Here is a 26094-nt window from a genome sequence, read left to right on the forward strand (position 1 = left end):
TCAACACCTTGCTTTTTTGTTTGTTTGTTTGTTGGTTGGTGTTTTGTTTTGTTTTTCAAGACAAGGTTTCTCTGTGTAGCTTTGGTGCCTTTCCTGGAACTCACTCGGTAGCCCAGGCTGGCCTCGAACTCACAGAGATCCCCCTGCCTCTGCCTCCCAACTGCTGGGATTTTATAGTTGTACCAAAGCAGTGAAGATGAACCTGAGAACAGGGGCCCCATATACACAGACCTCAGAAAGCCCGGGCAGCCCTGCAATAAAGGGCCTGGGAGGATCTGTTTTTAAGAGTATAACAGGGCAAAGAAAGCCGAGCACGCTAGCACAGGCCTTTAATCCCAGCCCTCGGGAAGCAGAGACAGGTAGACCTTTGTGAGATCAAGACCAGCCTGATCCATATAGTGAGTTCCCAACTAGCCAGAGCTACACAATGAGACCTCGTCTCAAAGAAAAGAATAGGGCTAGGGATGCAGTGATGGAATGCTTCCTTGGTATACACAAAACACCAAGTCTCAGCACCACAAAAGGTGCACATGTTAATAATATTTACAGTATCACAAAGGGATAATCCCTAGACGGAAGGGATCCTGCTTGGGAATTCTGTGTGAGCCTCTGCCCCTAGGCCCCAGCTGCCTCCCGCTCAGGGACAAAGACTGCAGACAATTTTGTGAAGAATCCAGGGCCTGCCCTACCCCAAAAGTCTAGTAACTCAGGCAGCTTCTGTGGAGCGCATGAGGCCCACAAGCTGTCTTGGGCCTCCTAGCTGACCTATTAACAGCCGGAGGCACCCCAACCCTGTCCCTGGGGCACCCTGCCAGCTGCTTCCTCCCACTCAGGGACAAACACAGCAAGACGGTTTTGCAAAGAGCCTTTTAGTAGCTAAATATGGCACCATGTGATTCAGAGCAATATAAATTACAGTATGCAAAACACACTGGCTGGCTGAGGTAAGGCACACCATTCCTGCCTCGTGTCCACCGTGAGGGGAAGCCACTCACATACTTTAAAAAAATCTCCATCATAGAAAAAATGTCCCCTAGGAAGGCCACCAGAGAGGCTGTGAGGCTCACCCTCTGCCATGTATGGAACACCCACTGCAGTTAGGCCGCGTCTGCCCCTACTGCTTGCCCAGAGCTCGGTCCAGGTTGCTCTTAATGGTGTCCAGGAAGTCCGAGGTGTTCAGGAAATGTTCATTCAGCTTCACACTGCCAAGAGAACATTGGGAGCGACTCAGGCCTCCTGAAGGCCGTCAACCAAGCCCTTCCCGGGCACATCAGACCTCAGGCATCAGAATGGCCATCTCATGCCACCAGGCACAGGTCCGAGATCTCCAGTAGCCCACTGCCAGAGGGCCACAGTGAATTTAGCAGAAACTTAAGAGCGACAAGCCACTGACATAGGTCTTGGAAGAGAGAAGCCGGGAGACAGTTGGAGAAGAGATTGGAGAAACTGAGCACCTGCCCGTGGGGACCACCTCAGGCCTTGTTCTGCCCCCAACCCTAGGTAGCTATACTGACTCATGAGAGGGCCCCCAAGTCCTTCCCCTGGCTTCCCCCGGCCTGCTGAAGTCTCAGGCCCTGTATCCCAAAGCACACACTTGCTGAGGCCATGGATGCAGCCAGCCAGGTCCTTGGTCATAGCTCCGCTCTCCACGGTCTCTACACACACCTTCTCCAGAGTCTGTGCAAACCTGTGGGGAATGTGGCAGTGAGGCCCCGGGCACGCTGGGCCGAACCATGCATGGGCTGCAGGCAGGCCGCTGCTCAACCTCTCCCCGTGTGCTCACCTGATGAGGTCCTGGTTCCCATCCAGCTTCCCTCGATGTTCTAGACCCCGTGTCCAGGCAAAGATGCTGGCGATGGGGTTGGTACTGGTGGGTCGCCCCTGGGGACAGGCCATGGGATCAACAGCTGAGCCCCAGAGAGAGCTTTAGATGGACAGATCAGGCGCATCCCCCCAGCCATCAGGGCCAATGGGCGTTGGATCTTGAGGTGCACACTTACCTTCTGGTGCTCTCGGTAATGGCGGGTGACGGTTCCATGGGCGGCCTCAGCCTCAATTGTCTTCCCATCAGGACAGACCAGCACAGACGTCATCAGGCCGAGGGAGCCAAAGCCTGGGGGTGGGCAGATGTCCCCTTGAGGTCATGCTTCAGCTCCAGACCCTTCATCTTAGACTGGATGCCTCCTCATCTTCTGACCCCCATTCCCAGCCCACTGCAGCTGAGAGGACCATACAGCCCTCACAGGCAGCTGTCGTCAATGTGCTAACACACCTCTGTGTGCTCCCTTCCCAGACCCCACAGCCTGGGGCTGTCCATCTTGCAGCCTCCTAGAAGGCCATTTCAAGCTGCCCTTGGCTATTTGGCAACCCTCACAGTTTCTGCTGCTGGGAGTCTGCTTTCAAACTTTATTTCCAGATGTCCCCCAGATCCAGATTTCAGCTGGAATGACTGTTGTCAAGGATCCTGGGGAATCAAAAAAAACTCCCCCAGACCCACAAGGAATGGGCAGGCTCAAGGAAGAAAAAGTGGGCCCTTTCCAGAAGGAAAAGATTCAGCTCAGGTTTCGTTTTTTACATTTATTTGCTTTTATTTTGTGTAGGGGACAGTGCACACGTGCCCGAGTAGAGGTCAGAGGACGGCTTGCAAGAGTCTGTTTGCTCCACATGTAGGCTCCAGAGATCGAACTCAAGCTGTCGAGCTTGGCGGAAGTGCCTTCACTCGCTGAGCCATCAAGAGCTCTTTTTCTGCCTGTTTCATGTTTGTTTATCCTGGAATTCACTATTTAACCCAAGCTGGCCTCGAACGCACAGCGATCTGCCCACCTCAGCCTTCTGAGTGCCGAGATCACAAGTGTGAGCCCTGTGCCCAGCATCCCGCACTTCTTTCTATTAGAACAGCCTTGTCACACACCAGTCACAGGGACAGAGATAGGCAGATGCCCTGGACGCAGCAGCCAGCTAGTTTAAATTCTAGTTCACTGAGAAAACGGTCTCAAAAAATAAGAGAGCTCAGGGGGGCGAAGGCTCCTGTCACCAAGCCTGACAACCTGAGGTCAGCCTCTGGGACCCACGTGGTGGAAGGACAGAAGCACCTCCTGCAAGGTGTCCTCCACGAGCACAAATAAAGAAAGGCAGCTCAGTGCTTGCCTGGCTCTCATGAGGACCTGTGTAGGATCCCAGTACTGTCAGCCAGACAGATAAATAATGAATTCATAAACGTTTTTAGACGGGGTCTATTATGTAGCTCTGGCTGTCCTAAAACTCACTATGTCCTCGAACTCACAAAGATCCAATTGCCTCTGTTCATAATGCCACCGTGCCTGACCTTATAAATGTAATTTTTAAAAAATATATTGGGGCTGGAGAGATGGCTCAGTGGTTAAGAGCACTTGACTACTCTTCCAGAGGTCCTGAGTTCAATTCCCAGCAACCACATGGTGGCTCACAACGGTCTGTAATGGGATCAGATTCTGGTGTGCATGAAGACACGCCACTCATATATAAAATACAATATATATGTATTTTATATGTATATATAATATATGTGTATATATATGTATATATATAATAAGATGGAGCACACTAGAAGACACCTAAAACCAACTTCTGGCCTCCACGGGGGAACGAACACACACACATACACACACACACACACACTCGCACCCCTCTAGATGACTCTTTGAGGAGTCCACACTCATGCTCTTGGGTGTATCTTTTTGTTTGTTTGTTTTGTTTTCAAGACAGGGTTTCTCTGTATAACAGCTCTGGATGTCCTGGAATTCATTTTGTAGATCATCTTGTAGGCTGGCCTCCAACTCAGAGATCTGCCTGGCTCTGCCTCCCGAGTGCTGGGATTGAAAGCGTGCGCCACTACGCCCGGCCTAACTTGGATGTATCTTACTTTCTCCCCAAGGGCCTCTCTTTCACTTAACCCTGTGCTTACAATCATATTGAAAATTTTAATAAAAGAAAAAGTCACTCCAGCCATGGGATACCAACAGCTCCTCCACCCCCACCCCACCCCGCCCCCCGAAGCGGGTCCTCCCCCGGAAGCGGGTCATCCTAGCGTACCTTGAGCCAAGATGTCGGACTGTACATCCCCGTCATAGTTCTTGCAGGCCCACACAAAGCCACCCGTAGACTTGAGCACCTGGGCCACCATGTCGTCGATGAGCCGATGCTCGTACCAGATCTTATTCTTGTCAAAGTCCGTCTTATAGTGCCTGGGAGCAAAAGGGCTTGTTTCGGGGAGCGGACAGGAGGCTGGCAGCTTCGGGACCCCTCCCTGAACCCCAAAGCTGAACCAAGCACACTGGGAGGGAGCACCACCTCCCCAGGCGGAGCAGGGATGGCGCAGGGGAGCTGGGAGGCTGTGGTGCCCTCAGAAAGCGTCAGAGGCTGTTACTTGTCAAAGATCTCCTGGAAGATGTCCTTGAAACGCCCGTCATAGGCCTTCAGAATGGTGTTCTTGGTGCTCAAGTAGAGCGGCCACTTCTTCTGGATCGAGTACTGGAAGCAGCTGTGCGCAAAGCCCGAAATGGACTGTGGGGAGAGTGGGCATAGCATGGCCCCCAGCCTGAGGACTGCCAGTCTTGCCCATGGTCCCAGGGCCAGCACCATCTCCATAAGACTCCTCGACCCCTACCACCATGGAGTGAGACCCCGTTGCTTTGGCTGGCCCATCTTCTCCCTCCAGATTTTTGGGAGCACAGACCCCTACCACCAACTTCACTTTGGACAGCTCTCTCTACCTCACGATTCCTAGACCTCACAGCCGGTGCGGGCCTGGCTGTAGACCTGGTTAAGCTGCCTACGGCTAGGGCTAGGTTTGACCATGTGTCTCCAACTTCTCCAACTAGAGCCGTCCTCTATGGCCATCTGTGATTGGCTCAACGGTGGTCATGTGACCCGATCAGGGCCGGCGCAAGCCTGCGCTCCTTTCTGGTCTCTTCCATCTCTCCCAGGTATGAGAATGAGGCCAACAGAAGTAAAGAAAGCTACAGAATGGCGGAGGTGGAGATGAGCTGGGGAGGAGGCTGGCCAGGGCCTTACCTCGTCGGTGTTGTACATCCCCATGCCCACGCCACCGGCAGGGAAGTTGTACACCTCCCACTCCTTGGCGCTGCTGCCGTCCTTCGGGGTGAAGACCATCTTGAACGTGCCGGCTCGATCTACCACAAAGTCTGTGGCCTTGTACTGCAGAGGACAGGTCGTTCGAGCCAGGGCTTCCCATGGGGAGCATGAGTCAAGAGACTTGACTGTCTCCAAGCCCGGCCTACCTGGTCGCCGTGGGCGTGCCTGCCAATGGTGATGGGCTTGGTCCAGCCAGGGACAAGGCGGGGGATGTTTTTGCAGATGATCGGCTCTCTGAAGACGGTTCCCCCAAGGATGTTCCGGATAGTTCCATTAGGGCTCTTCCACATTTTCTTCAGCTTGAACTCTGTGAGGACAGAGATAAGACAGACCCATCACAGAGCCACCAGAATGCACCCCGAGCCAAAACGCAGCCCGACAGGGGACCCAGATGTTATCCTGGAGAAGGCAGACGGGTCTAGAGCAGTCGTTCTCAACCTGTGGGTCTCGACCCCTGTACGGTCACCTAAGAACCACCAGAAAACACGGGTATTTACATTGTGACTCATAAGAGCAAAATTACAGTTAGGGAGCAGCAACGAGAATAATTTAATGGTTGGGGGAGTCACCACAGCCTGAGGACCTGCATTGAAGGATGGCCGCATTAGGAAGGCTGAGAACCGGTGGTCTAGAGTATAAACACGTGGCCCCTGGAATCAACCAGTTGTGACTGAGGCTTGCAACGGGCCTGAGCTGTGAAATGAAATCGCTGATGAAATACCAAGTGTGCTGGGTTCTCACTAAATGAGTTGTCTGTAAAGTGCCCGGAACACTGCCTGGCCGCCATTTTCCCAGGTCCACACGGAGGTTTCTCAGCCAAGAGAAAGGGCAGCTTCCCTCTAAACCATCCTGCCCAAGACACTAAGATGTTGTCTGTAAAGGAATGTGCTACAGACCCCAGCACCAGGCTGGAGATGCAGTTCTGTGACGCAATGCTTGTCTAGCATGCACAAGGGCCTCGGTTTTTCTCCAAGGACTTTCACTCGCATTTTTTTTCTTATAGGCAGGTGGTCTAGAGACGGCTGGTGTTTCTTGAGTTTCTCTTTGTTGTTGTTTTGCAGAGCTGGGGATTGAACCCAGGGCCTTATGCATGCTAAGCAAGTACTCCGCCCCGGAGCCACACCCCCAGCTCTGAAGACCAGCTGGAATGCTTGTTCCTGGCTTCCTCATGCTGCAGAAATTAGGGAGGAAAAGTCCTAAACCATATTCTCCTGTTGTTGTTTTTGAAGCTTAGGGACCATTTTATTGGAGTTTAAGAGAAAAATGCCAAGACAGGCAGGCTGTGGATCTCAGCAGCTGCCAGAAGAAGGGATGCGGAGAAAGGAAAAGGCCATGGTGGGTGCAGTGAGGTGACTAAGCAGTCACACGGCAAAAGGGGGGGGGGGATTAGAAGAGTGGAAATGCTGAGCTCCGGGGAAAGCGAGGTTAGCCTGCAGCCAGCCCTGCAGCGTCAGCCCTGCACCCACCCTCCCCCAGCTTCCGCACAGCCTCTGTAGACCAGCCCGCCAACAGGCCAGAGGTCAGTGGGCCAGGCTGTTAAAGACCTTCACCACAGTGAGAGCGCCAGCACCGTCTCCTTCCTCCCTGTAACTGCCGACGCCTCTCACTGGTGTAAGCCATGCACCAGAGCGGGGATACCCGCCTGGCCTCTGCCAGACATGAAGCCTGGCCTGGCCGTGAACATGAGGCTGTCCCCCAACCACACCTCCCCCAGCTGCACAGCAGGCCCTCTCAGCAAGACTGGACTGACCTCGCAGTCCCCATCACCCCAACTCAGGCTCCAAGTGAAATCAGCCTCAGGGGCGCTGCCAGCCTCCGTGACCCCCACCGCACCTCATACCTTCCACACGAGCCTCATCAGGGGTGATCGTGGCACACTTGACAGCCACACTGTACTTCTGGGTGGCCAGCGCAGAGTCGATGGTGACCTGGTCATTGGTCTGGTCACGGTGTGGAAGGCCGAGGTCAAAATACTTGAGCTGGACGTCCACGTGAGGCAGGATGAGCTAGGGAAGAGAGCCCGAGCGAAGTGTCAAGCCAGAAGACTGACTTGGGCAGGATGACAAGGCATGTGAGCGAGGTCACAGGAGGGAGCCATTCCTCGGTGAGGCAGAGATGGCAGGAGGCTGGGTTCTGAGAGGTAAGCCACACTGGGTTCCGCAGAAGGGAGCCAGGTGTGAGCATCTCCCACTACTTTAGTGCCCCATCAAGTCAGCTAAGTCCCAAGTCTATAATACAGTGGGGTCCCCCTCCTCCTCCAAGTGGTCTGCGATCTTTATGGGGATGGGGCAGCCTCAGCCAGACATGGTGACACACACCTGCAGTCCCAGCACTTGGGAGGCTGAGGAAAGAAGATCAGGAGTTTGGGGCCAGCCTGGGCTACACAGTTAAGACTTGTCTCTGGCTGGAGAGGTGGCTCAGTAGTTAAGAGTGCATCTTGCTCCTGCAGAAGGGCCCAAGTTCAATTCCCAGAAGCCACATCAGGGAACCACTGTAACTCCAGCTCCAGGGAACCTGCCACCTCTGGCCACTGTGGGAACTGGCATACCCACACATAGGCATACACACTTACACATAATTAAAAATAAGTCTATTCATTCATTCATTCATTCATTCATTCATTCACTGATTGATTGATTGATTGAGACAGGGTTTCACTATGTAGTCCTGGCTGGCCGGGAACTCACAGAGATCCACCTGCCTCTGCCTCCTGAGTGCATGTATGGCTGTTTTGCTTGCATGTATGTCTGTCCACATGCGTGCCTGGTGCCTATGAAGATCAGAAGAGGGTATTGGATCCCCTGGAACTGAAGTTATGGAGGGTTGTGAACCGCCGTGTCGGTGATGGGAATTGAACCTGAGTCTTCCGCAAGGACAAGGGCTCTCGATGGCTGTGCCATCTCTCCAGCCCTGCTAAAATATATTAAAAAAAAAAAAAGCCCTGTCTTACAGGCAGGTATGGCTGCATATGACTTTGTAATTCCTGATTCAAAAGTCTGAAGCAGAGGACCACTGTGAGTTTGAGACCAGCCTGAGATGTAGAGTGAGACTTTGGCTTAAAAAAGAAAAAAAAATTAAAGGAGGTAGGGGAGCGGGAGAGATGGCTCAGGGGATAAGAACACTTGCTTCTCTTGTAAGAGACCTGGGTTCGGTTCCCAGCACCCACATGACAACTCACAACCACCCATGACTCCAGTTCCAGGGAATCCAATACCTTCTTCTGACCTCTGAGGGCACCAGGCACCCATGTGGTACACATACATACACAAAGACAAAACATCTAGACACACAAACCAATCTCAAATAACGTTTTTAATTAAAAAAAAAAAAAAAGCTGGAGCAATGGCTCAGTGGTTAGAAGCCACTTGCTACAAAATTGTGAGCAGCAATTTGGATTCCAGCACCCACAGGGCATCTTGTACATGCTTGTAAGCCCAGATCTGGGAGAGAGGCAGGAGGACCACTGAGGCTTGCTGGCTTCCGGCCTACCATAGAAAACACAGGCTCCAGTCTAGGGAGAGACCGGCTCAGCACACTAGTGGAGGGTGACAGGACACCGAACACCCTCTCCTGACCCCTATGCACACACACAAATTAATTTTTATTATATCTATTATTTATTGTGTGGGTACGTGTGGAGGTGTGTGTGTGCCATGGCTAGTGTGTGGAGAGCAGAAGATGACTTGTAGCAATATGTCCTTTCCTTTTTCCAGGTGGGTCTCGGGGATTGAAATTACATCATCAGGCTTGGGTCTGGTGGTGGTGGTGGTGGTGGTGGTGGTGCATGCCTTTAATCCTGGCACTCGGGAGGCAGAGACAGGCAGATCTCTGTGAGTTCAAGGCTAGCCTAGCCTACAGAGCAAGTTCCAGGACAGCCAGGGCAGTTATACAGTGAAACCCAGCCTCAAAAAACAAAAAAACAACCAAACAAACAAACAACAAAACCAAACATCTTCAGGCTTGTCAGCAAGTACCTTTACCCACTGGACCATCTTGCCAACCCCCAATTTCTTTTCTTTTCTTTTCTTTTTTTTAAGAACAGACTTGTGATTGACAGGTGTCTCGGGGGGTAAAGGCACTTACTGCCAAGCCAGGCAATTTGAGTCTAATCCCCAGGGCTCACACGGTAGGAGAGAATCGACAAGTCCCCAGACCTCCACCTGTGCGCCATGGCACATTCATGCTCACCAACCAACAAACAAATGTAATAAAAAGCTTTCAAATGAAAAAGATTTGAAAAAGCTTGCACATTTCAGCACCAGTGAGAGCCCCAGACTGCTCAGGACAGGCACCGGCCGACAGCAAAAAAACCTAACAACTACTAATGTTGTTAACATGAGGAGGGGGGGGGCGGACAGTAAAAAGGAGGACTGCTGTCCACCTGGGAACCACTGGACTCATGCGGACCTGAAACCTTGTAGGACTGACCATCTACTTGCCGCCCACTGTGGGGGGAGGGGCGCGCGCGTTACCTTCTCCTTGATGAACTGCCAGATGATTCGGGTCATCTCATCGCCGTCCATCTCCACCACTGGCTTCTCCACCTTGATCCTCTTGCCAGCATCTGGAAATGGGCACATAGCACGTCACAATCAAAGGCTCCAAGAGCCCACCAACCGGCCCCTCTCCTGCTTTCGAGACCTGCATTTGCACATGGAGGATGGCCGTATAGACCTAACCCATCACACCCAGCGTAAGGGGCTGGGGGCAGCCTGGCCAGCCAGATCCTCTCCCCTTGGAAACTGAAGAGACCAACAGAGAACCACAGCCAGCTGGGCCTACCCGGTCCAGGACCAAGTCAGGGGAAGATTGTCCAGGGTTCCTGCCCACAAATCCTCAGGTGGACAGACTCACCACTTCTCCAAGTCTCGGCTCTTTGCTTTCCCTGTGTGTCCTTCCAATACAATCCTCTCAAAGACACTAAGCTTGACCTGTCTGCAAGCTTCGAGCTCTCAAAAGCCTGAAGCCAGGAGAGGCATGTGCAGACCCACAGTGAGAGCCCAAGACGTATCTGACAACAGACCAAGCCTGCTTGTTCCAATCACCATCTCATTGCAAAGCAACCCCAAGTACAGCATCCCCAGTGCCAGCTTGGTTTTGGTTGGTTGGTTGGTAAGTGTTTTGGAGACAGAGTCACATGGAGGCCAGGCTCCTGACCTCTCTGTATAGCCTGGGATGACCTTGAATGTCTGATCTTCCTGCCTCAACTTTCTCAGGTCTGGGGCTACCTGCCTGCACTACCACACTAGCTTATTTATTTTTTGCACGGCATCTGGATATGTAGCCCAGGCTGGCCTGACAGTCACTGTTTGACCAGGCTAGCCTCAAGCTCATGACCCTTTTGCCTTCACTTCCCAAATACTAAGATTACAGGTACATGCTACAATACTCGTCACTTCCACTTTATTTATTTATTTTTCTTTAGTGATTTTTACAAACATTATTATGTGCATTGGTGTTTTGTCTACATGTACGTCTGTGTAAGGGTGTCAGATCCTCCGGAACTGGAGTTATAGGCAGTTGTAAGCTGCCATGTGAGTGCTGGGAATTGAACCTGGGTCTTTTGGAGCAGCAGCTGGTGTTCTTAACCTCTGAGCCATCTCTCCAGACCCTCATGACATTTTAAAGATGAGGAAGCTGAGGGTCAGAGATGCTCGGCTTATTACCTCAGGTTACAGAGAAGGAACATAACAAAGCCCTGAGGACTTGGACCTTCCTCTCTGGGAACACAGGCGTATGGCACCTGAGAAGGGAACTCAGCCTCTGGGTCAAGCAGACTCGGGTGAATCGGTCATTCTAGAGAAAGTACCAAAACCCCACCAAGGGCAGGCAAGATGGCTCAGCAGATAATGGAGCTTGTCACCAAGTCCAACAACCTGAGTTCGATCTCTAGAACCCAAATACTGGGAGAGAACCAACGTGTTCAAGTTGTTCTCTGACCTACACACACACACACACACACACACACACACACACACACACACGAATGTTAATTTTTTTAAACATTTATTTGTTTATGTGTATGAGTGTTTTGCCTGCATGTATGTGTGTGCACCACATGCATGCAGTGTCTAAGAAGATGAGAAAGGACATTAGATTGCCTGGAACAGGAGTTATGCATGGTTGTGAGCTGCCATGTGGGCGCTGAGAACCAAACCCGGGCCTCTGTATGAACAGTAAGTGTTCCCGACTGCTGACCCATCTCTCCAGCTCCTTAAAAATATTTTTTAAAGTACCTCAACAAACTGGCTTCGGACTGCAGCTCAGTTGATATAATGCTTGTCTAGCATGCATGAAGCCTTGGGCCCAATTCCCAACATCCCATAAACTGGATGTGGTGGCAAGCGCCAGTAATCCCAGCACTCAGGAGTCAGTAACTTCAAGGTAAGTTCGATATCAGCCTTAACAACATAGTAAGTTCAAGGCCATCCTGGAATACCTGAAAGTTTGTCTGAAACTTAAACAAATCATTGCCCTACGACATACCTCAGTTCTGACTCACAACACCCTTGAATGTAAATCTCATCCAAAGGGAGCAAAGCGGTTCACTGCCCGAAGACATGCAAGTGATTTTGAACAATAAAGCGAGAGAGAACCTTAGCGACTATTTAGGGAGAAGAAGGAGCGTTAGGGAGTGTGGTTGCTGTCGGGTCCCTAGCTCACTGTAGCCCGTCCTTGTGGGTCAGATGCCAGGAAGCCAAAAGCACAGACATGAACTAGCCCTCTCCCTGGGGACTAAAGGCAGACATGGCTGACCCCATTACCATACCCAAGATGCCTTCAACCCAAACCACAGAATTCTTTCACTTTGGTCTGAAGCTTTAGTGAGAAGGGCCTGAGACAGTCTGCTGGGCAGAACTTGCTTAGCTTCTAGACAGCTCTTCTGAGGCGAGTTAATTTAAAGACAGCTTGTCAGATGGTTTTAAACCTTTCAAACTACACCATAAGCCAGGTCTCAGAGTCTCGACCTCAGCAGCAGCTGCCGCCGTCCTATGCCAGCTTTGATGTGCTGCCACACCCCTCAGCAGGGCACAGGGTCAAAGTCCCGATTACACCCTGGTATACATGGGAGTGTTAATGGAATTAGAGAACTTGGCCTATCTATCCACATAGCAACCTGGTGCTAAGTAAGCACCATCGACACCGGGATATTAAGATGTGGAAGCACACAGGGAGGGAGGCGGAGAGAACAGGTAACAGAGCAAACAACACTGTTTGTTGTCAACTCCAGGTCACTGAGGCTTCCCAGAGGAGCTGGGGCAGGGACCTGTCCAAGCCAGCTAGGCCCTTTTGGTTTGCCCTAAAAATTGATGTCCTGTCCCTCCCCCCAAAGACAGACCCAGAGCCTTGTGTACTCACCCCAAACTCTCTTCCACTGAACCACGCACCTAGGGTGGTTTGAATAAGAGTGGCCCCCCACAGGCTCATATATTTGGATGCTTCATCATCAGGGACTGGCACTATTTGAGAAGGATTAGGAGGTGTGGCCTTGTTAGAGGAAGTGAGTCACTAGGGGTGGGTTTTGAGGTTTCAAAAGCCCATGTCAGGCCCAATCTCTCTCTCTCAGCCTACAATGAGGAAGTAGCTGATAACTACTCCTGTGCCTCGCCTGCCTGCCTCCCTGCCGTGATGATAATGCATTAAGCCCCTAAAACTGTAAGCAAGCCCCTCTTGATTTTTTTTAAATGTAATTCTAGAATTTTTTGTTTGTTTGCTTTGTTTTTTGAGACAGGGTTTCTCTGTGTAGCCCTGGGCTGTCCTGGAACTCACTCTGTAGACCAGGCTGACCTCAAACTCAGAGATCTACCTGCCTCTGCCTCCCAGAGCGCTGGGATTAAAGGTATGTGCCACTGTGGCTCTGTTCTTTTTTTCTCTCTATTATTTGGGGATTAAAGGTATGTGCCACTGTGGCTCTGTTCTTTTTTTCTCTCTATTATTTGGGGCCAAAGATTGAACTCAAGGCCTCATACATGTTATTAAGCAGGCACTCTACCCCATTTTTGTTGTTGTTGTTGTTGTTGCTTGGTTTGGGTTTTGATTTGGGGAGGACAGGGTCTTACTGTAAAGCTCAAGCTTTCACTCTATCCCAGGATGACCACAAATGTAAAGTCTTGCTGCCTCTGTCTCCTGAGCATTGGGGTTACCGGCATCAATACCACCATGCCTGGTTCAGGTAGTGGTATTTTTTAAATATCCATTGGTGACAAATGATTTTAAAAGTCAGGAAAGGGGGGCTGGAGAGATGGCTCAGCAGTTAAGAGCATCTGGCTGCTCTTCCAGAGATCCTGAGTTCAATTTCCAGCAACCACATGGTAGCTCACAACCATCTACAATGAGATCTGGCACTCGATACACACGGTACACGTATAAGCATACATGCAGGTAAAGCACTCACAAACAAAATAATTTTTCTTTCTTTCTTTCTTTTTTTTTTTTTGGTTTTTCGAGACAGGGTTTCTCTGTGTAGCTTTGCGCCTTTCCTGGGACTCACTTGGTAGCCCAGGCTGGCCTCGAACTCACAGAGATCCTCCTGGCTCTGCCTCCCAAGTGCTGGGATTAAATGCATGCGCCGCTGCCACCACCGCCCAGCTAATTTTTCTTGTTTAACTCAGGAAGTTCTGGAGAGGTGGCTCAGAGGGTAAGAGTACATACTTTTCTTCCAGAGGATTTGAGTTAGTTCCCAGTACCCATTTCAGGCAGCTCACAACCTCCTATAAGGATTAATATGTGCTCAATACCCCTACATATACACATATTCAAAATAAAATAAATCTTAAAAAAAATAAAAAATTAAAATAAAAAAAAACATCATGAGTGGGGTTGGGAATGTAACTCAGCTGATAGAGTGCTTGCCTAGAGTTCACGAGGCCCAAGTTCAGCCTTCATTACTGCATAAACTGGGTTTGCAGGATCAGAAACCCAAGGTCATCCTTGACTACATATAGAATTCACAGCCAGCCTGGGCTCCAAATGACCCCACCTCAACCAACAAGCCAACCAGGAGAGATCGCTTCTCAGCCTTTTCGTTAGGATCAAGTGTAAACTGTGGGGGGTTTGAACCGGGTGTGATGCTGGACTCCTGTGATCTCAGCCCTCAGGAGGCTGAGGCAAGAGCACTTCCTGGAATGCGCTCAATGGTACAGCATTTGCACAGCCTGGGCAAAGCCCTGGGTTCCATCACCAGTACTGCCAAAAGAAACAAATAAACAAGCAAACCAAGAGAACCAAAGCCAGGGTCAAATTCAATTGAGCAAGGACTGGAAAAAGATGCTTGCACACCCATGTTCGTTGCAGACGTTCGTTCACAACAACCAAAAGGTAGTGTCTAGCAATGAGTAAATGAACAAACAAAATATGGTCTGCACATCCGTGAAATATTATTCAGATTTAGAAGGAAGAAAAAGAAAAGAAAGAAAAGCCAGTCACATGCCACAACATAGGTGAGCCCTAAGAACAGCATATAACACAGACTGACCATTATGCCAGGAGAGATGGCGCATGCCTTCAGTTCCAGCACTCAGGAGGCAGAGGCAGGCCATTCTCTGTGAGTCTGAGGCCAGCCTGGTCTACAAAACATTCCAGGACAGCCAGGACTGTTACACAGAGAAATTCTGTCTCAAAAGAAAAAAAAAGCAAACATAATAAAAAACCAAAGACAAATACTGTAGGATTCTACTTACACAGTGCCTAGAACAGTGGTTCTCAACCTTTTTTGGGGGGGGGGTGTCTTTTGGGGCTTTTTTGTTTTTTGTTTTTTTCAAGACAGGGATTCTCTGTGTAGTTTTGGTGCCTGTCCTGGATCTCACTCTGTAGACCAGGCTGGCCTTGAACTCACAGAGATCCGCCTGACTCTGCCTCCCAAGTGCGGGGATTAAAGGCGTGTGCGCCACTACCACCCAGAGGTTCTCAACCTTCCTATTGCGACAATACTTTTAATACAGTTCCTCATGTTGTGGTGACGCTGTTATAAAATTATTTTAATTGTTACATCATAACTGTAATTTTGCTATTGTTATGAATCATAATGTAAATATTTTTGGAGATAGAGGTTTGTCAAGGGGTCCCACAGGTTGAGAACAGCTAGCCTAGACATTTACCCACAGTCGGCGGTGGGGTTGATTGAGGGAGGAGGAAATAGAAAGTTACTGTTTCATAGATACAGAGTTTCAGTTTTGCAAGAGGAAAAGATTCTGCAGCTGAGGCTACTGAAGTGAGTGAGTGGGTAGTGTAAGGGGATGTTGGTAGAAACAATCAAGATACATTGTATGGATGTGTGAAGTTGTCAAAGAATCAATTTTAAAATACCTTTAAAATAATAAAAAAGAAAGAAATCACCAAAGAATAAATAAAAGATATTCCAGGGCCAGAGATAGCCCAGCCTAAGCACTGAGTTCAATCCCTGGATTCTATCTGGTGCGCAGAAAGGATCAACTCCTGCCAGTTGTTCTCTGACATACCAGTGCTGTGACGCGTGCGCGCGTACACACACACACACACACACACACACACACACACACACACACAATCAATGTAAAAAAAAAGATATTCTAAAAAGAAAAGCTGTCAGCCGGGTGGCGGCGGCGGCACACGCCTTTAATCCCAGCACTCGGGAGGCAGAGGCAGGCGGATCTTTGTGAGTTCGAGGCCAGCCTGGTCTCCAAATCGAGTTCCAGGAAAGGTGCAAAGCTACACAGAGAAACCCTGTCTCAAAAAACAAACAAACAAACAACAAAAAAAAAAAAAAAAAAAAAAAGGAAAGCTGTCAAGGTTAATATTTTAACCAAAATAAAAATAGTAAGAATTTAAACCCACCTCCTCAACACACACAAATCACAGCCTGTCCTGAAGAATGACTTACCCCTGACACAGTGAGCGAGCATTCACTACGAGCAAGGAGGGAGGGCCTCCCTGTTCCAGGCCTGGCCTGCACCCTCTAGAGCACCCCAGATGGTGGGGATTTGAGACTTATTTCTGTTGTTTAGTTTTGCAGACAAACCACGCTCTGCCTGTCTCAAAGAAACAAGGAGTGATAAACCATCTACACCACAAATAATGGGTTAGGGCTGCCTACCAATTTTGAATTTTGAATTCAAATTCAAAACTCCAGAATCAAAAGAGCAAGACTCAGTAGGTGTCTGTCACACGGTGGTGAACTGTAAGACATACTCAAATAAGGTGGAAAGGGAGGGCCAAAACCCAAGGTTGACCTCTGACCTCCACAATGTACACCATAGCTTGTGTGCCCGCGTTGAGGGAGAGAAAGAGAAGACGTGCCATTAAAGCACAAATATCAACACCCAGGCCTTTCTGAAAACTTGCAAAGCGACGCCACCTTGCATCTCCCGAGGGCCTGGGTTCCACGCCCAGCTTTGAAAAAGATAAGCAAATAAAACAGGGGGCTGAAGAGATGGCTCAGAAGTTGAGAGCACTTGCTGTACTCCTGGGATCTGAGCTTGATTCCCAGCACCCACATCTGTCAGCTCATTACACCTGGAACTCTAGCTGCGGGGGATCCAACGCCCTCTTCTGGCCTCAGAGGCACCAGCACATGCATGGCACACACACACAAAAATAAAAAATAAATATTTAGGGGTTGGAGAGATGGCTCAACAATTAAGAGCACTTGAAGCTCTTGCAGAGGATGCCGGTTTGATTCCCAGCGCCCATATGGGGGCTCACAAGCATCTGTAACTCCAGTTCCAGGGGATCTGATGCTCTCATCTGTCCTCCACAGACACAAGACATGCATAATGCACATGGTGTACATACAGACAAGCACTGGCAAACATAAAATAATCTTAAATAAAAAATATGTAAAAAAAAAATACATCTGATTGTAGTACACATTGTGAAATCCTGCAGAACTTTCTTTTTCACTCAAAAAAAAAAAAAAATCAAAGTCCTCAAAAATGGCCTCGGGGTTGAGGGTGTGGCCCAGGTGGCAAGCTCAGTCTTCCAGTACAAGACATTTTTTTTTTTTTTTTTTTTGGTTTTTTGAGACAGGGTTTCTCTGTGTAGCTTTGGTGCCTTTCCTGGAACTCACTCTGTAGACCAGGCTGGCCTCGAACTCACAGAGATCCGCCTGCCTCTGCCTCCCAAGTGCTGGGATTAAAGGCATGCTCCACCACCGCCCGGCTACCTCACACCTTCTCAATTCAGCTCTTTCAGCACTACGTCTGTTTACTCTGTGCACACACATGCACTGCACTGTACCTTTGGAGGTCAGAGGACGACTGGACAACTTGTGGGAGTCCATTCTCTCCTTCCACCACGTGGGTCCTGGGGGTCAAACTCAGGTCACCAGCCTCAGCATTCGGTGCCTTTGGTCACTGTGCATCTTTCTGACCCTTCTCGTTAGATCATTTCTCTGTGTCACACTGGTGTCACACCTTAACGCCTGTTCCCTCCACACTAGGATTAAAGCCCACAAACAGAACTCTTCTCCACTCCTCTCCCAGCTCTGTCCCCTACACCTTGCATGGTATCTGGCCGGAAAAGGACTACAATCTGCTAACGGTATCAATGAAGAACAAGTCATACATCGGGGCTGCCTGGGCTCACTGTCTGTTGAGATGAATGTGCTCTTCCCATTCCCACAGCCCAGGGCCACTGCCACACAGAAGCAGGGAACTCTCTCACGTGATGGGCACCCTGCCCAGAGCAGCTCACTGAGTAGAAGAGTATTTGTAATCTGGGCTGGAGGTGTGACTGGTGATGGAAGGCTTGCCTGGCATCTGTGAATTCCTGGGTTGGGGCTCCAGCACTGGGGGGTGGGGGGGTGGGGGAGGGGTTGTACCCAGGTATCAAAGCACATGCCTATAATCCTACCTACTCAGAAGGTGGAGGCAGGAGGTTCACAAATTTTAAGGCTAGCCAGAATGAATTACCGAGACTGGCTCAAAATAACGTTTAGAAAGAGCTGGAGGCGGCAAGCCATGTGTGAGGCCCTGGCACATTTTACACAGTACAAACTCCAAAGCAAGCCACAGGGCCTGGCTTCATACAAGGAGCTGGTCCCTGAGCCTACCAAAGAGCAAGTAGAATGAGCCCAAGAGAGCCCAGCTAGGGTGGAAACTTGGGGGCAGCCAAGTCTTTCCAGAGCAGTGGGTCTCAATCTTCCTAATGCTCAGACTCTTTAACATAGTCCTTCATGTTTTGATGACCTCCCTAGCCATAAAATTATTTACTTCACAACTGTCATTTTGCTATGGTTATGAATCGTAATGTAAATATCTGCTAAGCAACCCCAAAGAGTCCTGACCTACAGGTTGAGACCTGTTCTAGAGCAACTTACAGGTTGAGACCTGTTCTAGAGCAACCTACAGGTTGAGACCTGGTCTAGACCTCTGTTCTAGAGCATTTCCCCTCAAAACCTACTGAGTCAAACCCTAACACCCAAACCAACTCTGGGGTAAGCTGTGCTGGGCATGGACAGCTGCGGGACTTCTCTGAAGTGGCTAAAACAAGGCTCAGGGCAACACAGATGCGAACTGACTCCTGGGTCTGCAAAACTTGATGAAAGGCCTGTGAGATGGCGGGTAAAGGTAGAAGAAAGAAGGTCAACTCCACAGGGTTGTCCTCTGACCTCCATACATGTACTGTAACGTGCACACATGCGCATGCCCACATCATATCTATCTCTCTCTTTCTCTCACACACGCATAATAAATAACAAAGTTTTAAAACAAAAACATTTGATGATCAGCCAGTGAATAATTTATTTTGAAATCTGAGACACTTGGGATTGCTCATCCCTTCCAAGTGTGCAGGGCTAGCAGGATGCCTTAAGAATGTTATTAAGGTGATGGAACTGACCACGTTTCTTCATCTTGAAAGTTAAGGTGAGGAAATGACCAAGTTTCCAGCCCGGAGCAAAATAAAGGGAGTCTACCTAAGTGTTTGTCCCAGACCTTCCCAAGTTCTGACTTCTCAGAGCTGCCAGCAAGGAGTTACTGGAGGATACAGGAGAGAAAGAAATGCACGCAGAACTGTGGGGCAGCAAAGATACAGCATGGTTTTGTCGTTTTGTTTTCGTTTTTTTAAGCACCACCACCCTTGGAGACCTTTGGGAAGAACCTTCCACTGGCTGCTTTTTAAAATGTATAACCAACTTTAGGATCCCAAAGGAACCTTGTTTTCTTGTTAGTGTGGTTTCTCGGGGTAGTTTTTATTTTATTTTTATCATTAACGCAGACCCCTCCCCCCAAAAAAGGGGAAAAGGTGGAAAAGAAAAAGGAGCACTGGGTGCCTCTAACTTCGACCGTATTTTGATGCAGGCCTGCCGTATGAGGCCGGAGACACTTGACCGGGTTTCAGGACTCAGAAACAGATCCCAGAAGCACAAAAGCAGAAATGTCCCTTTCTCCTTGGCAAAGGGGAGGGTCAGGGGCCCCGCCCTCTCCCTCCTCCTGGCCCCCAGCTCCAGTCAGCTGCTCTCACACTCAGTTAAAGATTACCATTCTAGCCAGAACAAGCCCCATGGCCAGACCCACCCCCTCTTCCTCATTCTCTCGGCTAACCCCAAGGGGCTTTGGGCCAGGTCAGGATAGAATTTCCGTGGCAACAGGCATCAAGAAAAGTGCTCTACATTGTTCCCTGTCTTTTGTAGCTGGGGTGTAAAAGATGCCCACACGCCAGGCTGGGCAGCCTGTTGGTAACGGAGACTCCAGCTAAACCCTGCTCATTCTGCCCCGAGATGCACCTTCACGTTTAAGAAGGAAGCCGAGGGCAAGCGATGCGGACCTCAAGGGAACGTCTGGCTGCAGAAAACGACAAAGTGCGTGCCCAGCCTGCTCGCCACAGCTTGGATGCCAGGCGGGACCGACCCATACGCGGCGCGAGGCGGGCCCAGCAAGAAAAGGCCAGGACAAGGGCCGGACTGAGCAGCGGAGGGTGGGGGAGTGGCAGCCAAACAAAAGCGGGAAAAATAGAAGGACATTCCTCCAGCTGTCGAGTAAAGGTTCCCAAAATAGCTGACGTGGGCCTGCTGAAGAGGAGGGACGAGCGTGAGCCGGGATTGGAGCGAAGGGGAAGTGGAGGCCTCTCCCCCTCGCCTTTGTCTGCGCCGGGACCGCGAGGTGACCCTCCCCTGCCTAGGGCAACAGCAGGCCGCTCCCTCCCCTCCGGGCTGCTTGTCCCCCTCCCAGGGTGCAGAGCTGCCAGGATACCCCACTCCGCGCCCAGGCACACCCCCCCCAAAACGCTCCTCCGGAATACCTGCTGAGCCCCAGCCCTGACGGGACCCAGCAATCATGCCCCAGGCCACCAACTGCCACTGTGCCCTACGCCCCAACCCCTGCGCCTGCAGCAGCCTGGGTGCGCCAAGTGCGGGTGCCCCGAACGAGAGGCCACCGCCCGGCCCTTTGCGACCTGCACACCGCTGTTCCCCGGCCGCCGGCGTGTTGCTAGTGGCGCTCCGGGGTCCCCCTCCCGGGACGTCGCCACGTCGCAGCGCTGCACGGTCCCCACCCCCACCCCCCGGGGCGGCACTCACAGTGGCGCCGTGGTTGCTCCGGCCAGCTGGGGACAGTCAAAGCGGCCGGTGCCCAGGCCCGCGTCGGGCCCGGGGCTCTGCAGAGCGAGTGCACGGCCCGCAGGTAGCCGGCCATCCCGAACACGCGAGGTCCGAGCGCGCCGCTGCACCAGGCTGTGCGCCGGGGACTCGGCTGGCCCGGGTGGCCGGGACCCAACCGGGGCGGAGCTGCGGAGCCCGCCGCCCCATTGGGTCTCACCCGGGAGAAGGCGGGTCCAGGGCCGGGGCAGGAGCCTGCCCGCCACCTTTGGGCCTGTTCCAGAGCCCCGGGCGGCGCTTCAGCGCTGAGCCCGCGCTTTCTGGGTGCTTCAGTCCAAACCCCCCCCCCCCCCCCGCCAGCGTCAGGAGCCAGAGAGACTCATTTGGACCGCGGGGGGTCACAGCTCCCCCGCTTCCACCAGGATGTCAGCGGTGGACACGTCGCCTTAAATCCCCTGCGTCCTTCGAGTTTGGCTGACTGATCGGCCAAGGCGCATTTGTCTAGCCCATTGACAAGTTTTGCGCTCTTGAGCCAAGGCCGTGGCATCTAGGGTCTCCTCCAGGTAGTTGGGTGGACTAACCAGGATGGAGAGCTGAAATTCCGAGTGCGGTGGAGGCAAGAGGATCCCGAGTTCTGCTCATGAATTCAAGGCCAGCCTGGGCTACATGAGACCCTGTCACAAAAACAAAACAAAGCCAAAGTTTGAAATCACCTTTTTTTTTTTTTTTTTTTTTTTTGTTCCTTGCTAGACCAGCCTTCCAGCCCCAGAGTCCCTCAGCATGGCCAGAATCTGCTTCCCCTGGGCCCGAGAGTGCTGCCAGGAGACTTTTGTGCTATTCTGTATGTAAAAGGGTTGAAGTGCAGGCATCCTTCACAGCACAACCAGTCTTCAAGTTAATTACATTCTATGGCAGTAGTTACGCAGTCCTGAAGGAGAGCCCATATTTCCTATATCCTAGGCAAAGGTCCAGCCACCCTGCGGCCTAATGGCTCCCATTTTGCTTGGTTTGCGTGGAAAAACAAACAAGAAAACCTGCACAGACAACCATCAGCACCCATTTTCTTGAAGTAAGGTTCACTGAAGGCTTGGTTTTGTGTCTCAAAATCTTAACAAAGCCACTCCAGCTTTCCCGTCACACCAAAGGAGAGCAACCTTTCTGCCCTGTGCTCCCGGTTCTCACCCCAGCCTCATTGCCAGGTGGAGCTGGGCCAGGAGAGTGACCTTGAACGGCTAACATCAAAGCTTCCCTCCTGGAGTCTCAGGCTGGCTGAGCTACAACTTTAGCTCTAGGAGCCAGCAGAGAGAGTGTAGGCCAGGAGAAGCTACTTTGGGTCCCTCCAGAGTCTGAGACCTCAGTCAAAGGAAGGCCTTTGGTTTGGGGCAGCATGTTCCAGAACAACAGGAGAGCCCTTTCGCTGGGTTCCCAAATCTCTTGCATAAAATGGTAAAGACCATGGAGGCTGCTGGCTTTGGTCTTCATGCCATCCTGGCAATACCTAGTCCCTGGGCTTCCGGATCCACATCTGCAAGGTTGGCGAACAGACCAATCAGATGCAATCTGCCCATATGGCCACTGCTGGAAGAGTGGCCATTGCTATTCAAGCCCCATAAGGGGCTTCCTGTTTCCCCTCCTCAGCAGACAAGGATCTCAGAGGCCCGGCAGGTCACTCCTGCAGCCTCAGTGTGTTGTGGACTCTGAAGTTTGTCTGCTGAGGGATCAAAGTAGAGTCTTTGTGTTTTTTATAAGCACAGATCAGTTGGGGGCCATTGAGGCAAGGTCACTTTTTAAACTGCCCCTCATTGCCTGCTCCACCTCGTGTTAGCAGAGCTCAGAGAGTTTAGGTCCCGGTTCAAAGCCATTCAGTCAAGTGTAGCAGAACTCCAGTTCAAACCCAAATACCTGACTATTCGCAAATACCTGACTATTCGCTATACCACTATTCGCTTATCTATGCAAGAGAGAAACTAGGACCTCTGTTATTCGTGTTAGGAGCTACTGGACATGGTCATTTCTAAAAAAAAAAATTGGGGGGGGGGTTCGAGAGACAGGGTTTCTCTGTGTAACAGCCCTGGTTGTCCTGGAACTCACTCTGTAGACCAGGCTTGCCTCGAACTCACAGAGATCCGCCTGCCTCTGCCTCCCGAGTGCTGGGATTAAAAGTGTGCACCACCACTGCCCGGTTTTTTTTTTTTATTATTATGTGTATTTATGTTTTGATGCATGTATGTCTGTGTACCACATGTGTGCTTGGTGCCCTCAGAGGCCAGAGAGAGTGTGGAATTGGAGTTAGAGATAGTTGTGAGCTGTCATGTGGGCATTAGGAATTGAATCCATGTCCTCTGGAAGGAGAACTCCTAACCTCTGAGTCACCTCCCCAGTCCCACATGGTAACTCTTGACCCTGAAAGTTTTGCCTGTGATGGTATTTAAAGAAAATGGGGTTAGAGTCTGCAATTTGAAGTCAAAGAGTTGGGATACTGGGTGTGTGTGTGTGTGTGTGTGTGTGTGTGTGTGTGTGTGTGTGTGTGTATGCTTGTACCTGTGTGTAAGTGGTGGCGTATGCATGCTACATCATGAGTGTGGTGATCAGAAGACAGCCTTGCACGTCAGTCTTCCCACCACCTTATCTGAGGCAGGGTATCTCTTATTTGTTTCTGCTTACAGGCATTCTCCTGTCTCTGCCTCCCGTCACAGAAGCACTGGTGTTCCAGACATACGATGCTGGCCTTCGGTGCGTTCTATGGAGTCAGCATGGGTACCCACCCTTGTATAGTGAGGCCTTTAGCCATTGAGCCATTCCTCAGCCCCCTGTTTTTAAAGTTAAACTCCATTTCATGATCGAGTTGAAGTTATAGACGAGTTCTCTAAGGAGGGGCAAAAATGCCTATATTACTCCCTCTCCACCCTCTTAGAACTCGATGTGGATAGACGCAGTCATCACGGGACCAAGGACAAGAAGAGAATCCCAAGAGCCTCCTTCCTTATTTCATTTTATTGCTCTTATTTGTTGTTGCTTCTAAACAAGGTCTTACGCAGCCTAGGCTGGTCTCAAACTTACTGTATACTGGAAAATGACCTTGAACTCCTGGCTCCCCTGGCTTCACTTTCCAGGACTGAGATTACTCTATTTCCAAGAGGAGTTTTGATGGCATATGAGACATCCAGAAGAAAGTCCCCTGTGCTGGAGGAGCATCCCTGGGAGTGTGTATGTGGGTGGAATACCCACAAAGAATGTGAGGAGTCCAGACCACAGGCTGATGGAGGGGGTGCCTCAAGCTTCAGCCAACCTACACTCCAGGCGTGTGTTTTGTGGTGTGCAGAGTGTAGGCTCCCCAAGACAGAGATAAAGACGTGTTGAGAGGCGGGGTCTCTCACCTGGGAAGAGACCTAAGTCCCTGGGCCAAAGACAAGTCTGACATGGGTCCTGGAGGACTTCCAAAAAGGACAGGCCTGCAGAGGTAGAACAGCAACCGCCTGAACACACACAGGCTGCCTGGCAGGAGAGGCGCTGGAGTGAGTCAGACCTCCCTCTGGAAGGCTGAAGAATGGCAGTGCCATTATTAGAAAGTGGAAAACAGGAGGCGAATGTTGATAGCTGAGCGAGCTATTTATGGTGATCTCCCAGTCTGTCCTGTGCCTGTTTCCAGCACCTTCTCCCTGAAGCCTGGCTCCAGCAGTCACTCTGCAGCTCAGATTCCTGCGGTAGCTCTCAGTGGAATAACAGCTGGAAAGCTCGGTGGCCTGTGCCTGCCTCTTTCCAAGTCAAATGGCCGCTTTCCCCTCTCACAGCCCAATCCAACGTCTGCTCGGGGGATGCTCGGCCTGTATCCTTGTGCCCCACAATTCGGATGCTGCGAGATTATTCCCCTGGTGATGGTGTTAGAAGGTGGTGTCTTAGCCGGGCGGTGGTGGCGCACGCCTTTAATCCCAGCACTCGGGAGGCAGAGGCAGGTAGATCTCTGTGAGTTTGAGGCCAGCCTGGTCTCCAAAGCAAGTTCCAGGAAAGGCGCAAAGCTACACAGAGATACCCTGCCTCGAAAAACTAAAAAAAAAAAAAAAAAAAGGTGGTGTCTTTGGGACATAATTACATCATGAGGACGACTTATTAGAAATGGGATTGGTATGCCAGAGCGGTGGTGGTGCACGCCTTTAATCCCAGCACTCGGGAGGCAGGGCCAGGTGGATCTCTGTGAGTTCAAGGCCAGCCTGGTCTACAGAGCAAGATCCAGGACAGGCACCAAAACTACAGAGAGAGAGAGAAAAAAAAAAGACAGGGTTTCAGGTATCTCGGGCTGGCTACATAGTTGACCTTGAACTCCCGATCTTCACACTTCCACCACCTGAGTGCTGGGATGTGAGTAGCGCATCACCATGCTGCTCTGTGTGGCTCTGGGGATCAAACCCAGAACCTGGATCATGCTGGGCAAGCACTCTATCAACTGAGCTATACCCCGAGTCTCTGAGTCTAACTTTGCACTATGGACAATAGTGAAGTTTATAAGCAAATTTAGGGGTGAAATTGCTGTTACTGTCTGTTCTGATTTTTTTTTTTTTTTGAGATAAGGCCTCAAATTTCTGATCTTCCTGCTTCCACACAGTGCTGAAAGATGTTGAAATACTATTGAATTCCATGAACGTTCTGTCATTTAAACTAATCCTAAACATTCCTAAATTCAGCAAGCAAGAGTCAGAAAGAGAAATGGTTGACAGCCATCAACATGGGCCAGATGCAACATTACTGAGTTGGCAGGAGACTTTCAGAGAGCAGAGTTTCTGCCAGCTTGCAGATGGAATGTGTATCATTAAGGTCTCACTGCCTGGAGTCACAGCCTCTGGGAACCTCGATTCCCTGGCTGCAAATGGGGAGTAACAGTGCCAACTACTGGGGAGCTCGGGGGACTAACGAGCCCCAGCACAGTGCTGAAATGTTGCATCCTACACAGAGGACATGCGCGGGGCCTCCGTGACTTGCCAAGGCTGACATAGGGATGGAGCACATTCCTTCCTGAGAGGACCTTAATCTTCAGGGGTGTGGGGGAGAGGGACATGTACACAGTTATTATATATTAAAATATAGTGAACATGGGGCAGAGAGTGCCGGCTGCAGCAGCATCTTGAGGGCAGCTCCATAAGAGTCCTCCAGTTTGAAATGCGTGGACCTCCAATCCCCCAGTTTCAGCTGCAGCGTCCGCGGCCTCAGGAATGAGCACCAGGTGTAAGGAGACACAGGACGAGAGGCTACTCAAAGCCACTGTTTGTGATGTGATAGGGAGGGCTGTGGTGGCGGTGGCGCATGACTCAAATCCCAGCATGCATGCGGGAGGCAGAGGCAGGCTTGGCCTCTGTGAGTTCAAGGACAGCCTGGTCTACAGAGAGAGTTCCAGGACAGTCAGAGCTACACAGAGAAGCCCTGTCTCAGAAAACAAAAACAAACAAACAAAAAGGTGA

The 26094-nt window shown here is 50.7% G+C and overlaps 1 protein-coding gene across 1 annotated transcript; it reads right to left on the reverse strand.

Moving 5' to 3' along the window:
- Positions 1-853: 853 nt before the first annotated feature.
- On the reverse strand, positions 854-20860 carry Idh2 (isocitrate dehydrogenase (NADP(+)) 2). Its single transcript, XM_006970010.4, has 11 exons — positions 20627-20860; positions 9606-9697; positions 6974-7139; positions 5280-5440; positions 5053-5196; positions 4406-4542; positions 4072-4223; positions 2001-2113; positions 1784-1881; positions 1595-1687; positions 854-1202 (listed from the first exon to the last, which is right to left on the reverse strand). Exons 1-11 carry the CDS (start codon positions 20739-20741, stop codon positions 1115-1117), a joined length of 1359 nt encoding a protein of 452 aa, XP_006970072.2. The 5' UTR covers positions 20742-20860; the 3' UTR covers positions 854-1114.
- Between the last annotated feature and the right edge of the window lie 5234 nt (positions 20861-26094).

This window comes from Peromyscus maniculatus, chromosome 1, assembly GCF_049852395.1.
Source record: "Peromyscus maniculatus bairdii isolate BWxNUB_F1_BW_parent chromosome 1, HU_Pman_BW_mat_3.1, whole genome shotgun sequence".
In the NCBI taxonomy this organism is placed as follows: Eukaryota; Metazoa; Chordata; class Mammalia; order Rodentia; family Cricetidae; genus Peromyscus; species Peromyscus maniculatus.

Excerpts from the sequence above, each read along its gene's own strand:
- Idh2 (XM_006970010.4), bottom strand. The coding sequence starts at position 20,741 with ATGGCCGGCTACCTGCGGGCCGTGCACTCGCTCTGCAGAGCCCCGGGC. Across the intron at positions 5,197-5,279 it reads GGCACGCCCACGGCGACCAG|TACAAGGCCACAGACTTTGT; the intron begins GTAGGCCGGGCT and ends TGTCCTCTGCAG. Across the intron at positions 4,543-5,052 it reads GGATGTACAACACCGACGAG|TCCATTTCGGGCTTTGCGCA; the intron begins GTAAGGCCCTGG and ends CTCTCCCCACAG.